A 15,170-nucleotide genomic window follows, 5' to 3' on the forward strand; every position below is an offset into this window, starting at 1 on the left:
TTTTTCCCCCCATAATTGATTTATCATCTCAATGCTAATGTTAATTTTGTTTATTTTATTGTAAAGAAAGTTTATAGAAAGGTTGGGGTTTTGTGGATTCATTGTTGACCATTTTCCCCTTCTATGCGTCACTTTGTAAAGCACCTCTTGCTTTGTTTACTGATCACTCAGAGCTGAAGACAGAACGCCTTAGGAAGCTTGTAGGCTCCCCTACATTCCTTTCACTGTATGTCCTGAGGAAGAAGGTTTACTGAGGCTAATCACAAGACACCCGTAGAGGAACAGGATGTTAAATTAACTCAAACTCTGTAACTAAAAAGCAAAAGCCATAACAGTAAGGGTCTTAGAAATAAATTTTGACTGTTAAAGCCTGAGTCTTTAAATGTTGATTAATCAGAATTATTCTTTGTAAGTCCCTGAATTTTCTGTATGTAAATCCTGTGGAAAAAATTATTTCACAGGAGTGTTTAATTAATATTATGCATAATGAATTGTCTCCAATTTAAATATTTTCCAATCAATAAAACTCTATGCTTTAATTTGACATAAACTCCAGTTTGCTTCTGATATCTTGATATTATGTCAGATTAAGATGTTCATTTTCCCCCCTATGATCCCTGAAGAATAAAGAATGCAGAATCTTGGTAGCAGAGAGAAGCCCTGGCCATCATCTATTTCCATGGATTCTCAGGAGTCACCATTAGGTGAATCATCTTTCAGACTCTGAAATCTACTTCCCTGTGCATCGGCTATTAAGATTTATTAAAGGATCTAGTTTCTTTTTGCTCTTAAATGAGCTGACCTCTACAGTAACAGTAATAGTTGCTTTGGATTTTCACTATCCCAAAGTATTCAGGTTTATGGAATTTCAGGCTCTGTAAGCTGGAAAGGACACAGGTTGGTAATTTAATAGCTATTAAGATGGCTACTGGTTTCAGGCCAGTTAAAGATTCCTGCTACAGAATACTTGAGTGTAAAGGATGATACAGACACATTAAGTTGCCTCTGGCCACGGGACTATCCCTCTAGTCCTTAAGAACATGGTCTAAACTCCATTGTATTCCTCATCAAGTTATTTTATGAGTTGAAGAGTTGTAAATATTGTTCTTGTTGGGTTTTTTTTTATTATTTTGTTCTTGTTGTTTTTTAGGTGCTACAGTTTTGTATGAGTCATAATGATCCTATGAATAACTGATCTGAACATTGTCCTATCTTGTATCATTTTCACAATCTCTAACACACTCAAGCTCTTTGTTACAGTCCACCTTGTCAACCCACCTGGTCAAGAGCCTTCATCTCTTTTGACACCCCTTCATCTTCCCAAGCATGATGTCCTTCTCTAAGGAATAACTTTTCCTAGTAACATGTCCAAAGTATGTAAGATTAAGCTGTAGCATCTCTGTCTCCAAGGATCACACTGACCACACCTTCTCCAAGATCTATCTGTTCTTTTGGCAGTCCTTGAGATCCTGAGTACTCTTCTCCAACACCAAAGTTCAAAGACATCAATTCTTCTTTGTAATCCTTAGTCAATGTCCAGCTCCCAGAAGCATAGCAAGTGACTGAAAAAATCATGACTTGAATCAGGTGCACCTTACTTCTCAAACTGACATCATTACTCTTCAATAATTTGGAGAGGCCCTTGACTACAGTTTCCCAGTGTAATACATTACCTGATATCCTGACTGCTGTTACCAAGTGCATTGACTGTGGATAAAAATAAGATGACGTTTGTGACAGTCTCAATCCTGTCTCCATCTATCATGATGTTGTCTATTGGTCCAGTGGTGGACATCTTTGTTTTCTTAACACTGAGATGCAATCCAGACTGAAAATTATAGTGTTTAAACTTCCGTAGAAAGTGCTTCAAGTCCTACTCACTTTTAGCCAGGAAGGTTGTGTCTTCTACATAAAGAAAGTTATTAATGAGTCTTTCTCTAATCCTGATATCATATTTCTCTTCTTAGAGTCCAGCTTCTGAATAATTTTCTCAGAATACGGATTAATTAGAAATGGAGAAAAGATACAATCATGATGCATCTCTTTCTTAATTTTAAACCTTATAGTGTTCCCTTGTTTTGTTTCCACAACTTCTTGGACTATGTATAGGTTTCACAAGAGCATATTGAGGTATTCTGGAACTCACATTCTCCTCAATATTAGCCATAATTTGTTATGATCCACACAATCAAATGTCTTTTCACACTCAATAAAGTACAAATAGACATTGTAAACATTGGGCAAACCAAAGTTGTTTCTAAAAATTGGGAATGTCATCTTTACAAGCAATACAGAATGCCCTTATCTTCTGCCAGAAGATAGGATAGGGATCGGATCTGTTGTTCATACGGTTACTATGAGTCATAATTGACTTGATGACATTTAACAAAAGCAACAACAGCAACAACAAATTTTATTGTATGTACAGCTAATTGGAACAAAAAGTTACCTGAATTAAGCAAAAACAAGGTAATGTTATTTGAATTAATAACATTAAGATTCTAGAAGATGTATAGTAAAATTACTTCCCTGCAGAATACTATTTATAAATTAACTGAACAGAAGAATAAAAAAATATGAAAGCTGCTACTCTTCTTTCTGCGGATATTTCCTCTGACTCCTCAGTGGCAATTCCTCTACATTGTTAATCTCTTGTGTTGCTAAGGGTTTATTGTTCAAAATGGTTTTCCCAGTCATTGGCTTTGATGGGAACATGCAAACAGAGTGTTAGACTATCACAGTGGAACTGGCTAGTCTTGCCTTTAAATTTAATACATTCAGTGACAGAATTTTAGAATCTTATCACCATCAAACAAGAGGCAAGATAATGTAGCAAGCCCTTTGGGGAGAAAGATTCTTGCACCAGTCAGACCTACAAGAGAACAACACCAGCCAAAGCAAAACCCGATACCCAACATGAAAGAGAACTGACCTTAGGACTGCTAAGAGCCTTTGCTGGACAAGTTTATTGGATAACTGGGAGAGAGAGCCTTAAGATGGTACAGGACAGCACAGGGCTCAGATCTTTGGTTCATAGGGTCACTATGAGTTGTACTTGATGGCACCTAACAACAAGTGCTATGTAACACTCACCTAAACCCACAAGACTCAAGGCTGAGGTGCCTGTGAGAACACTGAGGAAGCTTTTATAACTGAGTGATTGTTGCTTGATGCCAACTTGAATTGTAGCCTCTGTACATCCATAATATGATTTTGTGTAGTGTGTGAGCTATCATAAGAGATTTCAGACCCAGCAGAGCAACAAGTTTGGTGTTGTGACAAGTAGAAAGAGGTATGAGAGCATGTGTGACATGTCTGACATCATAGGAATTGGTTTTGTGTGTGGTTCTTGTTGATGGGGACAGTTCCTCTTTGTGGAGATGCTAAAGATCAGATACGGTCGTTCCTATCTGTGCTTGCTCCTTATACATCTTCTATTCTCTTTAATTTTCATTTCCCTTGCAGAACTTATTGGAAACATAAAATTTATCCACAAAATGTCATCTTCACAGTTTTATATATTTGATATGCTCAGAAATTATTAAAATTACTAAAGATTTACCCAGACTGAAAAGAGTATCCTTATAAACTTGTTGACAATAATTCTTGCTGAGAGTTATAAGCCTGGATTCCTTGATTTTTATCTGTTAGTTCATGTGGTGACCAGACCAGGAGGTGGCCTATTGTGGTTATAACAGGCTGAACAGGGATATTCTAAAAATAGTCTAGCTGTCAACCTGATTAAAACAGCTGTCCCACTGTTGGAAGATTCTCAGGCAATGAGTAAAAGATTGATAGAGGTTATTGAAAAAGATTGTCCCATAAAAATTAGATTAGACAAAAATTGATAGGATATTTTTTTAAAAAAGTAAAATGTGTTTATGATTACAAGGTTAGATTATTTTAACAGGTTTTTGAACAATCATCACTTAATCCATCATGCCAAAGGCTACAAGACCTTTCAAAGCAATAATCACATCAAACCTCAAACCTAAATTTGTAGCCCTGATAAAGAACTTGGACTGCAATCCCAAAGGAATGCAGTTTGAATCCATTAGCTACTCCACAGAAAAAGGATGCACTAGCAATCTACTGCCTCTGAAAACCCACTGCAGGGCCAGTTATCCATTGTCTGTGACCCAACAGCAGACTCAACGGCATGTGAAAACAACAACAGATTGGAAAGTAGCTCCTACTGAACAGGTAAGAAAATACAGCTCAAAAGACTTTGGGACTTTAAGACTAAGTAAACTGCCAAGATAAATCGTTTTATAATTATATCAATTACAATCTCAAAAACAACAAATAAAATTCAAACTCTTTTCAGTCACTTGCAATTATTATAAGAACTCTAGAATTAGGAAAATGATAGCTGTAAATTAAAGAATAATAAAAAGAAATAGTCTAACTTTAAACCAGAGATATAATGAAAGGACTCTAGAGCTACAAGAGTGACATTTTCCATGGTTGCATTCAACCATTTTAATGGTGAATGATTAAATATTTATTGTTCACTGTTGTTAGATACCAGCAGGTTCAGAACCACTCATAGTGACCCCTTTAATGATGGTCTGAACCTGTGCCATCCTCCTCGTCTCTGATACACTTGGTACAGTCATGGAGAAATCCATCTCATTGAGGTTCTGACTCCATCTTTCCAAGCATAATGATCCTTCCGAAGGGCATGTTGCCCTCCAAACAACATGCCCAAAATATGTAAGATGGAGTTTCATCATGCATGCCTCTGAGGAGCACAACATGCTCTTTCAAAAAGACATACTTATTTGGGAGTTTTTTTTGCAGTAAAACTCCATATTCACTAGGCCGCAAGATCACCTTTAGGTAATAATAATCCTAATTAATGAATTTTTTAAAAGTTAACAAAAATCAACAATCAGCTAAAGCTAAGGAGATCATAAAATTGAAGAAAGTAGATTATTCTCTAGCCCCATAACTAAATTGTCATTACCGACTGATCATAAAGTTGTCTTACCTAAATCATATCAGGTCTTTAAAATTGGTCCTTCCCATAAAATCATTCTAGTTTGTTTTTTATGTATAACTTGAATGTATTTATAACTAACCAAACTGGATTGGTTCTGCCCAGGGTCTAAATCATTTCTTCCTAGCCAAATAAATGGCCTTTACATTTCAAAGGACATCAAGCTGAGATTTATCTAATCTACAGTCATTAATCTTTCATATTTCATTCCCAATTGCTGATAGTTTTAGCTAGTTACCTAAGTTTACTCTTGGGTACACTTATTATTTCTTATTATTATTACCCTTATTATTACTTAGTCATCATAATAATTGTCATAAGAATGACTAAATGATTTACAAAATGTTTATCAAATGCATGTATTCATACAATGTTGCTAAATACTATATAAAAGACCAGGAATTAACTGTGAATTAACCTTTGAGAATAATTTGCTTCTTCACACTGATTAGTGATCCCTTTGCCTCTCTCTCCCATGTAATCCCACAAATTTGGCCCTGTTCTTACATACTTTTCTCAAAAGATTGCAGAAGCAGATGTTAAAACTCTGGAATGTCAACAGCCAAACAGATGGTGCTTGACTACTGTTTATAGATATCATCTTGGGTCTTAAAAGCAGTGCTTAATAGGTAATCAACTTATGAACATGAAAAAATAAATCTATACAGAAGAAGGTATTATAATGATTAAAGTAATTCAAACCCAAACTAATTGCTGTCTAGTCAGAACCAACTCACAGCTGACCCTAAAGAGATTTCCAAGACTGTAAATAGCACATGAAGAGATTTCCCAGCTTTATTCTGCAGAGTCAGCAGTAGGTTTAGACCAGTGCACTTTTGGATTAGCACCACAACTCTTCACGAACTACACCACCTAAGCTCCCTACTCTTACAATAGTGATAATAGCGAATCCTATGGAGTGTCAAAATAATAAATATGTCTTAGAGAAAGTGCATCCAGAGTACTCCTTAGAGGCAAGGGTAACAAAATTTCATCTCCCATATTTTGGGTATGTTGTTAAGAAGGGCCATTCTTTGAAAAGGGATTTCATGCTTGGAAAGATGGAGGGTCAACAACAAAGAGGAAAACCCTCAACGAGATAGACTGACACACTGACTGCAGCAATGAGCTCAAGTATATTAGAAATCATGAGAATGGCACAAGATAAGACAGGGCTCAGATCCATTGTTCATAGGGTCACTATGAGTTGTTCTGGATTCCATGGCACCTAACAACAACAACAACAACAAAATATAAATTCCTAATGAAAAGGGGGTATGTGAAGGAAAGTCCAAAATACAGGTGCTTGGTGTAGAGAGAGGCTTCTGCCCAAGATGTAGGCCAACTCCATTTTATTGTTTACTGTTTGTTCTTATCTGAGAATCAAATGTCACCTATCCAGAATAACTCCAGAGGCCAGTGGGCTTTATCTCCTTTTCTCTCACAGCATGTTCCCAGAAAGAAAGTTTACTCGGACTGGACTTAAGAAATCTATTGATTTACAAGAAGTCTGGCAACCTAACAGTAAAGAGTTTCATTGCCCACTCAAAGGTATACATTTCAAATCCACTAGTCACTCAACAGAGAAAAGAGAAGCAAGTTCCTCCCGTGTAATTTACAGTCTTTGAAAACCTGCTGGAGTGTCAGCTATGAGTTGAGGGCACATAAAAATGATTTTAATTGAATGGCAAGTGTTAAAATAACTTACACTCCATGGCTAAAATAAAAATCAAGGCTTAAGGGGGGGTCTCATAATTACCCTGCAATTGTCAAAATATGACCTTATAAATGTCAACCAATCAGAATTTCTCCTTGTAAATTCCTGACTTTCCTATACTTAGACTCTGTCCCCTACCCCCACTGGAATGTTTTGCTCATTTCAAGGATATTGTGTTTTTGCTGGTTCAAACAGTTTTGTGACTTTTTCCCCCTCAGTAAAATTCTTTGTTTTAATTTTTAATAGAGATTGTAGCTTTCTCTTTGACAATTCACAGCTCCTTGCAAGGCAGCCACTATCATTATTCTCATTCTCAAGATGAACAAGCTGATGTACAAAAGGGCTAAATACTTGCTAACAATCACACAACGAAAAAACAGTAGAGCAAGGATTTGTTCAAAGCTGTCTGACTTCACAGTCATTTTGCATCATCATATACTACTATATACCTTGTGTGATTGTTAAAAATTAAACAAAAGGTAAAATACTTAAGTGGTGAAAGTATAAATTTCAGAAAAACAGAAAGAAAGAAATTGTAGTTTCAGTAAGGATGTCACCCAAAGATAAGATTTTCTTTAATGTTAACAAAACCATAAGATCACCCAGTCAAAATCAGCCCTTTTTAGCAAATAGTAACAGATAACAATGATTTTTGCTTTTGTTTTTTATCATACTGAAGAGGAAATATTTTTTTTACTTCAACTGGCATGCTATTTTTAAGTGGTTAAAGTCATCAACACCTTTATCTGCTCCAAAATCCTGCTGGTCATTTGCTTCTCAGTACTGCCAGTAGCGATCCTGTTCTCCAGAATAGAGACCCCGAAGTAGAGACTCGGTTACATATAACAATATTAAAGTATGTAATGCTCAGAAATCCCAGCAGAAAATAAAACGACAATTACCTGCTTTAGATATGATCTTGCCGAGGATATATAAAAGATTATACTAGTTATATACTTCCCACAGCAAATGCTGTTAATTCTGACTTATAGTGACTGTGGTGGCACAATGATTAAATGCTTGACTGGGAACCAGAAATTGAGTGGTTGGAACCCAGAGAAGAAATATGTGACAGTTTGCATCTGTAAATATTACCACCTTAGGAATCCTACGGGTAAGTTCCACTCTGAGTTAGGATCAACGTGACAGCAATTAGGACATTTGTTATTCTGAAGCCCTGGAAATGGAATGTTGGGGAAAAAATGTTGCACACCCAAATGATTAGGTGTTGTCAGGTTGATTCTGATACATAGCAACATTACATATAACAGAGCCAAACCTGGCCTGATCCTGTCACATCCTTACATCTCTGCTGGGCATACACACATTCTGCAGTCATGGTATCAATCCATCTCTTCCCTTTTGCTGACCCATTACTTTTCTAACCATGATGCCCTTTTCCAAAGACTGACCTCTCTTGACAATATGGCCAAAGTATAAAAGGGGAAGTATCACAATCTTTGCTTTAATAACCTGACCACCTGAGCTGCATTTTCTCCAAATAGACTTGAAAATCCTATGAATAGCAGCAAAATATACAAAGGATGCATGAATTATAACCTTATGCAGTAAAATGTTCTCTGCAAAGAAAGCTACAGAAGGGTGAAACATTATAAGCAGGAAAAAAAAAAAAGACAAGGTTTTTAAAAAAATATTTTCCTTTAGAATTGCACTCTAAATAGCAGTGCAATTTCAAATTTTAAAATTAACAAGAAAGCACAAAGGTTATGTTCTCTCCAAATAGCTGCATGGGGAAAGGACAGGTGACTAGTAGATAATTAACACGAATATTCCCTGTGGTGTGGGTCATGCAAAGAGCCTCAGTTATGCCCACATAAATAGTAAAATCTCATTCTCCCTGAAATAGATCATTTCCATAATTTCTTCTGGCAAAGGTATGCTTCCAGCACGTGTGCTTGCCCTGGAAGAACACTGACAGGGCATCACACAAGACATGTCTTTCACTAGAAAGAGTCAGAAAAATCCTACAGGTACGTTTATTATTCCTGTGCAAGCCTGTTTCAATTAAGGAAAGAGAGAAATCTAAAATTCTCCCGGGTTTGTGAAGTTACCTCCGTTGGATGGCACATATACCCACAAGAGCCTGGTAAAGAGTACCCTGGTAAAGTCAATGAGTGTAATCAGATAAATGTGCTCAAATTCCATCCAAAGCCCAGCAATCCCCAGCTTCCTGCCTAGTGGATGTTTCTCAGTTCTTGCATTTTCAGAGCCAATGGGAAATCATTTTCAGTGGCCTTTATTAGAAGCTAAACAAAGAAGCAGAGATGAAAAGGGCAGTAAAGGCCAGAAGAGGTCTGGAAGAGAAAAGAGCTCTAAGACTTTCCTTTCAACTTGCACACAGCAGGCAAGCTCCAATACTACCAGGCTCTGGAAAATTTTACTGAACGTGGCACTTCATTCTGACAGCATTTCTAAAGTGCTGAGTCTGGTTGATCTACCATTGGCAACAGTGAAAAAGATGTTTTAAATATGGACCAGGACAAGTAAACACATCAGCTTTTTGTTTTTCCACTTCTGGCCACTTTTCCTTACTTTCCACAATCTCTTTACTGCTTTCAATGAAACGACATAAATTGATTCTCTCCACCGGGCTTGGAAAAGGAACTCACAGACATATTTTGCTCCTTGAAGTACTTGAAACCCAAGAGCTTAACTGAAGCACAAGAACACACTCTCTTAAGGTGGCATGGGTTTCTGAACACAGGATTGAAGGAGATATTCTTTCTTTTTAGCAACAGACCTTAAATAAAGATGTAAACACCCTGCCTTCACGCAGCAGCTGACATGAATGATGAGTGCTGTACAGAAACAGCCTGACCATGGAAAGGAGGTGGCCATAGCAGCTGCACACCTTCTCTCCCTGCATAACTGCGGCCGTGCAGCCCCCAAACAGGGAAAGGCTTCTGTGTGGTTCCAGGAAACTTAGAACAGCTGACAGCTTCCTGTACCTCCTCGCCTATATGCTTCTGACAAACCAGAATGTGGCTTTGTAGATTACAAAATATGCTAATCCTTTACCCAAATACTGAACATTCTCCAAATTACTAAGGCTTTTCAGTGGAAAGGACAATGCTTTTAAAATAGCCTACAGGAGATTATGGTTGGAAGCTATTCCCTAGCCCTTTGGTTGCCATTTGCCAGCCCATGGGAATTTTCTTTGCAGGCACTGCGTCTCTCTCTCACCCCCACCTTTCAAAATCTAGATGAAGGGAAGGCGGTAAATGAACAGCAGTGTTGGCGGCCAGAATTCTCACAGATGTGGCATACTCCACTACTATATCCCACAACTAGAGGAGGAGAGAAGCAAAAGCTAAGTGCCTCCTGTGGTATAAAAATATATTGTTCTCCAAATGTCTACTGTTACAAATCAGTAGCAGTGACACTTTAAAGGAGAGACCTACTCCACAAGTTTTGATAGGTTCAGTTTGGCTACTGAGGTGTGAGAAGTAGAAGGTGAGAGAAATGATCTTTAGGAAAATGACTCTGTAACCTGGTCTAATTTCTGTCATCACCCAACAATTCAGTCTTAAGTAAAGCTCCTATAAATGGATGAAATACATGACAGGTATCCCATGCTTTATCCTTATGACATTACATGACAATAAATGAACAAATGAATTTTTTGCTAATAATATATAATAATCACTATATTGCCAGATTGAAATTACTGAAGGAAAGGACTCAGCAGGAACTAAGGTTTAGTAGTGTTGTGTTTTTTTTAAAGTCTTCCCTATTATTTGTTTAATTGATTTATATTTCCCTCTCATTTTCCCGTTGGTTACTAAGAAGACAAGATTAATTAATAAGCAGCAGAAGAAAAAAAAAGAGGAAAAAATGTTGTATGTTATACAAATTGGCTGCTGATTAAATGTGAGAGATATATAAAATTAATATTTAATGACCTTATTACTATGATGAAAGACATTGTATTTAACACCACTGCAAAGCAAAAGGAAATTCTTAAAAAATTTAATACACAAATATTTTCTAAAGACATTTCATTTTTTACTTATGTAATACTCTTTAATTCCTTACAGTAAGTAAATTCAGAAATGTCTTTCTTTCTTGTATTTAACCTAACTTTGGTTTCCCCAATAGCATCTTGGGCTATTTTTCCATTGCCACTTTATGATATTTAAAAAGTCAAGGTGACTTTTATTTCTACCCAGTGTTACTCAATATAGTTAAAGACCTCAGAAAAAAATAATTCACCACAAAGATTGGTTATCAGAATTTCAGAGCAGGGGGAAAGAGGCAAGCAAGTAAAAAAGGCAAAACCAAAATTGATGTAACAGCAACACAGAATAAGGGAGGGACCCATTTCAAGGGTCAAAACATGGCTGCTTATTTAGGGTCTGGAAGCAGCTTAATGCTGTCATGGTCCCTCCTATCAGGGCAGTCCGCCAGGCTTGGTGAGCTCCTTCAGTCAAGGTGATCCTATAGGATCCCCTTTCCTTAAGCTCCGCCTACCAAACTCTTTCACAGATGGTAAGAAACAGATCAATATAAACGTTAAAAAAATGTATAGAGAAACAAGGACACATACAAATCACCGTCATCCAGTTCTGAGCTCATGATCTGCAAACTTCCATTTTATCTGATCACAAACCAGTCTTACCACGTCAGAAATTCATGCACATGGATACATTAAAAAAGACATTCGCAGATCGTCTACCTACCTTTGCGAAAACTAAAACACCGTTTGATTCTTCTGTAAGTGGTTTTGGGGATGAAAGGAGTGGATGCCAAGGCACCTGAGGTGCGTCCTCCAGTATTTCTGTCTTCAGGCATCATACAGACACAAAGTTCTGAGCCCTTTCAGGATTCCTCTCCAGCCTGCCTCTGCGCACAGGCTCTCCTCATGTTTGTTTATATGTCAGATTGGAAGCGCTGATTTCTAAAACTCACAGATTTGATCATCCAAGTCCCGAGTTAGGAAAAAAGCCTCACCTCTCATTTGCTCCTTTTGGAAAAAACTTCTTTTTCTCTTGCCTAACATAGGGAGTTTTTAAGATATCTATTAAGTTCCTGCAGATCATCCCCAAAAGTCACAGCTAAAAGAACCACAGCAAGCAAACTACACACCTCCCATTCAAAAAGCAGATATATATACATATTTTTTTTTTCAATTAAGAACTGTCTTCTCAGCTGGATGGGAGGGGCGGGGGTCTGCAGCAGGGACTAGGATTCCCAAGAAAGGACAACAAACAGCCCAGTGCAAGGGGGAGAGGTGGAACAATGGCAAAAAGTGCCCTGAGGAATACTTCAGGACTGTCCTTGCAGGCTCCTTTCATCTCAGCGAAAGGGGAAGAAAATAATGGCACCTTCTCCAGAAAGCATTTCAGTGCATGGCAAATTCTTTTCAAAAGACTCTCCTGTTCCTTTTATAGCACCCTTCATCCTTTGATGCTCTCTGCAGGCTTCTCTCTTTCCCCTTCAGTCTTCAAACTCTCAGGGGATTCCAAAGGAATCACCATATCAGAACAGCGGAGTGTCTGTTCCGGGAGACTCCTTGGATCTGCAGGGGAGGCTGCTCTGCAGGGAGCCTCTCCTCCCTCTCCTCTGCTCCGCTCCCCTTTTCTCAATGAGAGCTGGGCAGGGAGGGCGCTGGCAGGGCTGCCTCTGCCTCGTCACTGCTGGCTGTGGCTTGAGGATGCCTTCGGTGCCCGCTGGTCACATGCAGCAGGTGCAGCCACCACGATATGAGGGTGGGGGCGGGGGAATGGCATGGCTGCTGTGCAGATTCTCATCTTCAAACTTCACGTAGACAGACTTCTAACTTGTGATCCCTCCTACAATGCGCTGGCAGCCGGCTGGCTCAGCTCTGCCAGAAATCAGCAGCTCCAAACCACCCTAAGGCGGGGAAACTTTTTCTTCTTTTCCTATCTTCTTTTTCTTCCTACGGAAGATATTTTTTTTTTCTTCCAGTCCTTTGCGATTAAGTTTCTGTGTGTGGATTTATATGTGCATCCCATTAAAACTCAGAGGTGTATAAATTTATATGTATACATTTTCACATATTTCAAGACGGGAAAATATTTGAAATTTCAAGTCGAACAGAAAATGATCAGTTTGTGTACGTGTGTGTGTGTGGTGTGCACAACGGGCACACGCAAGCCTGCGCATGTGCGCGCGCGGGCACACACACACACACACACACAAACACACACACACACACACACACTTTAAAAATATAATTCTTGTCATGTTTCAAAGCCAACTGTTTTCAACGTTCTGCGATTCTTTTGTATGCTGCATGCGTGTGCACATGTGCACACATTTATGTGTACATATGTAGTTCTCTGGTCATGGTTCAAGAACCAACCCTGTTTTCAACATTCCACTATTCTTTTGTATGCTGCCTTCCCACCCCAGCCCCCAAGCTCTCTCCACCCCTTATTTAATGAACAATTTACTCATTTGGTTAATCATTCATCCACCTGCCTGTTCCATGAACAGATCTGGAATGCTAGTCCTTTAACCTCAAGTGATCCCAAAGCCCCTGGGTTCTTACCTAGCCATTTGGCAGGAACTTTATGAAACTAAGAAGAAAATGTAAAAGGTGTTTCCATTAGAAGTATTATTTCTCTGACTCATCTATCCAGTTAATATTTTGTTATTGCAAGCCTCATAATTAATAATTTTCCCCCTCTTGCTCAAATATTGCTTTTAACCTCCCATGCACACTGCTAGGAAAATAACCCCACATTTTAGCTCAGTCCCACCATAACAGAGACAGTGGTGCCATCTGAGGAACTATGTTGTTGTTGGGGTTGTGTCCTATTGAGTCAAAACCCACTCAGAGCTGATCCCCTTGTGCATTTTCAGAGTCTATAATGCATGGGAGGAGATTTCTCATCATTCTCTCAGGAACTCACTGCTGGATTAGAACCGCCTCTTGGACTTCACAACACAAATCCTTACCACTAGGCTAAAAGAATTTTTTTCTGAGAAATAACAGAAAAAAAAATCTACTTACCTGAGTACGTGTATGGAGGGATATAATGTAATCTCAAGATGTAGGAAGCTATAAAAGATCTTACTTAAAACAGTTTAATTCTATTATTTTATAAATGAGGAAATGAAGGCAAGGGAGAAAAAAAAATCACTTCTTTGAGATCACACAAATGATTTGTGTGAGACACCAGAAGTAGGAGCTTCATTCATAAGAACAGGTTGTTTCATAATTCATTCCTACATGCCCTTATAACAATTATCCCTATATGATATTTTATTCTGCCATGAGGAGTCTCTAACTTAAATTTTCACCAGAACACAGAAAGATAAGAATAACTTGATTTTGCTATTAGTTAAAACTAATAAAGCACTCAGACTTAATAAAATAAGTGGGTTCTTGGTCTTCTGAGTTCTTGTTGTTAGGTGCCATTAAGCTTGAGCATGATTCATAGTGATCCTGTGAACAACAAATCTGAACCCTGTCCTATCCTGTGCCATCCTCTTCATCTCTTATATACTGGAGTCACTGTTCCATTCACTGTGTTAATTTATCTGATGAAGAGTCTTCCTTTCTTTTGCCAACCCTCTACCTTTCTGTATTTTATTATTTTCATTGAATATTTTTTCATTTCTGTTGCACTGAAGATGTTTGTAAGTTTCTCAGTAGTCATATATTTTATTTAAGTGATTATTATTGTAAAGTTAAAGAGGAAATACTGTGTATGTATAACACAAAAAATTAACATCTTAAGAGCTAAACAAAGTCAATAAAAAATCAGCAGTGGCAAAACCGCCTAGCAGAAAAGGAAGTTATTTTAATGATAATTTCTTCGATGGGTACATTTAAGAGGTATCTAAAGGTGGTATACTGTAACTTAAAAATCAGGGTAATCATCATAATATGTTACCTTTTCTACCAAATGTATTTACAGATGCCTCCTAATACATGGCCTTAATAATCTTAAAGCAGAGTGAAGGATGGTGGAAACCAAGAACAGAAATATTTATTATGAATTACAAGGCTTCCATATCAAGGAGGAATATGAAACTTAATCTTTTATAAAAGAGAATACTGGCAATCCAAGTACTTATGAGGGATTTAAAAGTGATAACCATATATTATACTTCTAAAAACTTTTCATTCTCATATATAAGACATTGTGTGTGTTTGTTTTAATTCCCACAGTAGAAATTATTGATTACATTACTACACTATTGTGATAATTTTATGTATCAATTTGACTAGGCAATGACATTCAGTGAAAAAATAAAAAGACACATTGCATTGGAAAAAAAAAATCTTCTGTGGAGAACCTCTTTAAAGTCTAAAGAGCAATGTCAGTTTAAGGGCTAAGGTTCACCTGATTTAAACCATTGTTGTTGTTGTTATGTGCCGTCGAGTTGCCTGCGACTCATAGCGACCCTATGTACAACAGCCCTAAACTCCGCTCTGTCCTGTGCCAATCACACTGT

At 37.7% G+C, this 15,170-nt stretch overlaps 1 protein-coding gene across 4 annotated transcripts in view; it reads right to left on the minus strand.

The window, feature by feature from the left end:
• Nucleotides 1–15,170, minus strand: part of ARHGAP24 (Rho GTPase activating protein 24) — a 654,088-nt gene that overhangs the window by 76,380 nt on the left and 562,538 nt on the right. The window contains exon 1 of one of the 4 annotated variants that reach the window (XM_006885253.1): nt 11,420–11,531. The exons of the other annotated variants lie outside the window; for them this stretch is intronic. Coding sequence (XP_006885315.1) covers nt 11,420–11,531 — 112 coding nt within the window. Of the gene's footprint in view, nt 1–11,419; nt 11,532–15,170 lie in introns of those variants that run through there. 4 annotated transcript variants of the gene reach the window in all.

The sequence above is a fragment of the Elephantulus edwardii genome, unplaced genomic scaffold (genome assembly GCF_000299155.1).
Source record: "Elephantulus edwardii isolate Elephantulus edwardi_28Jun2011 unplaced genomic scaffold, EleEdw1.0 scaffold00042, whole genome shotgun sequence".
Lineage (NCBI taxonomy): Eukaryota > Metazoa > Chordata > Mammalia > Macroscelidea > Macroscelididae > Elephantulus > Elephantulus edwardii.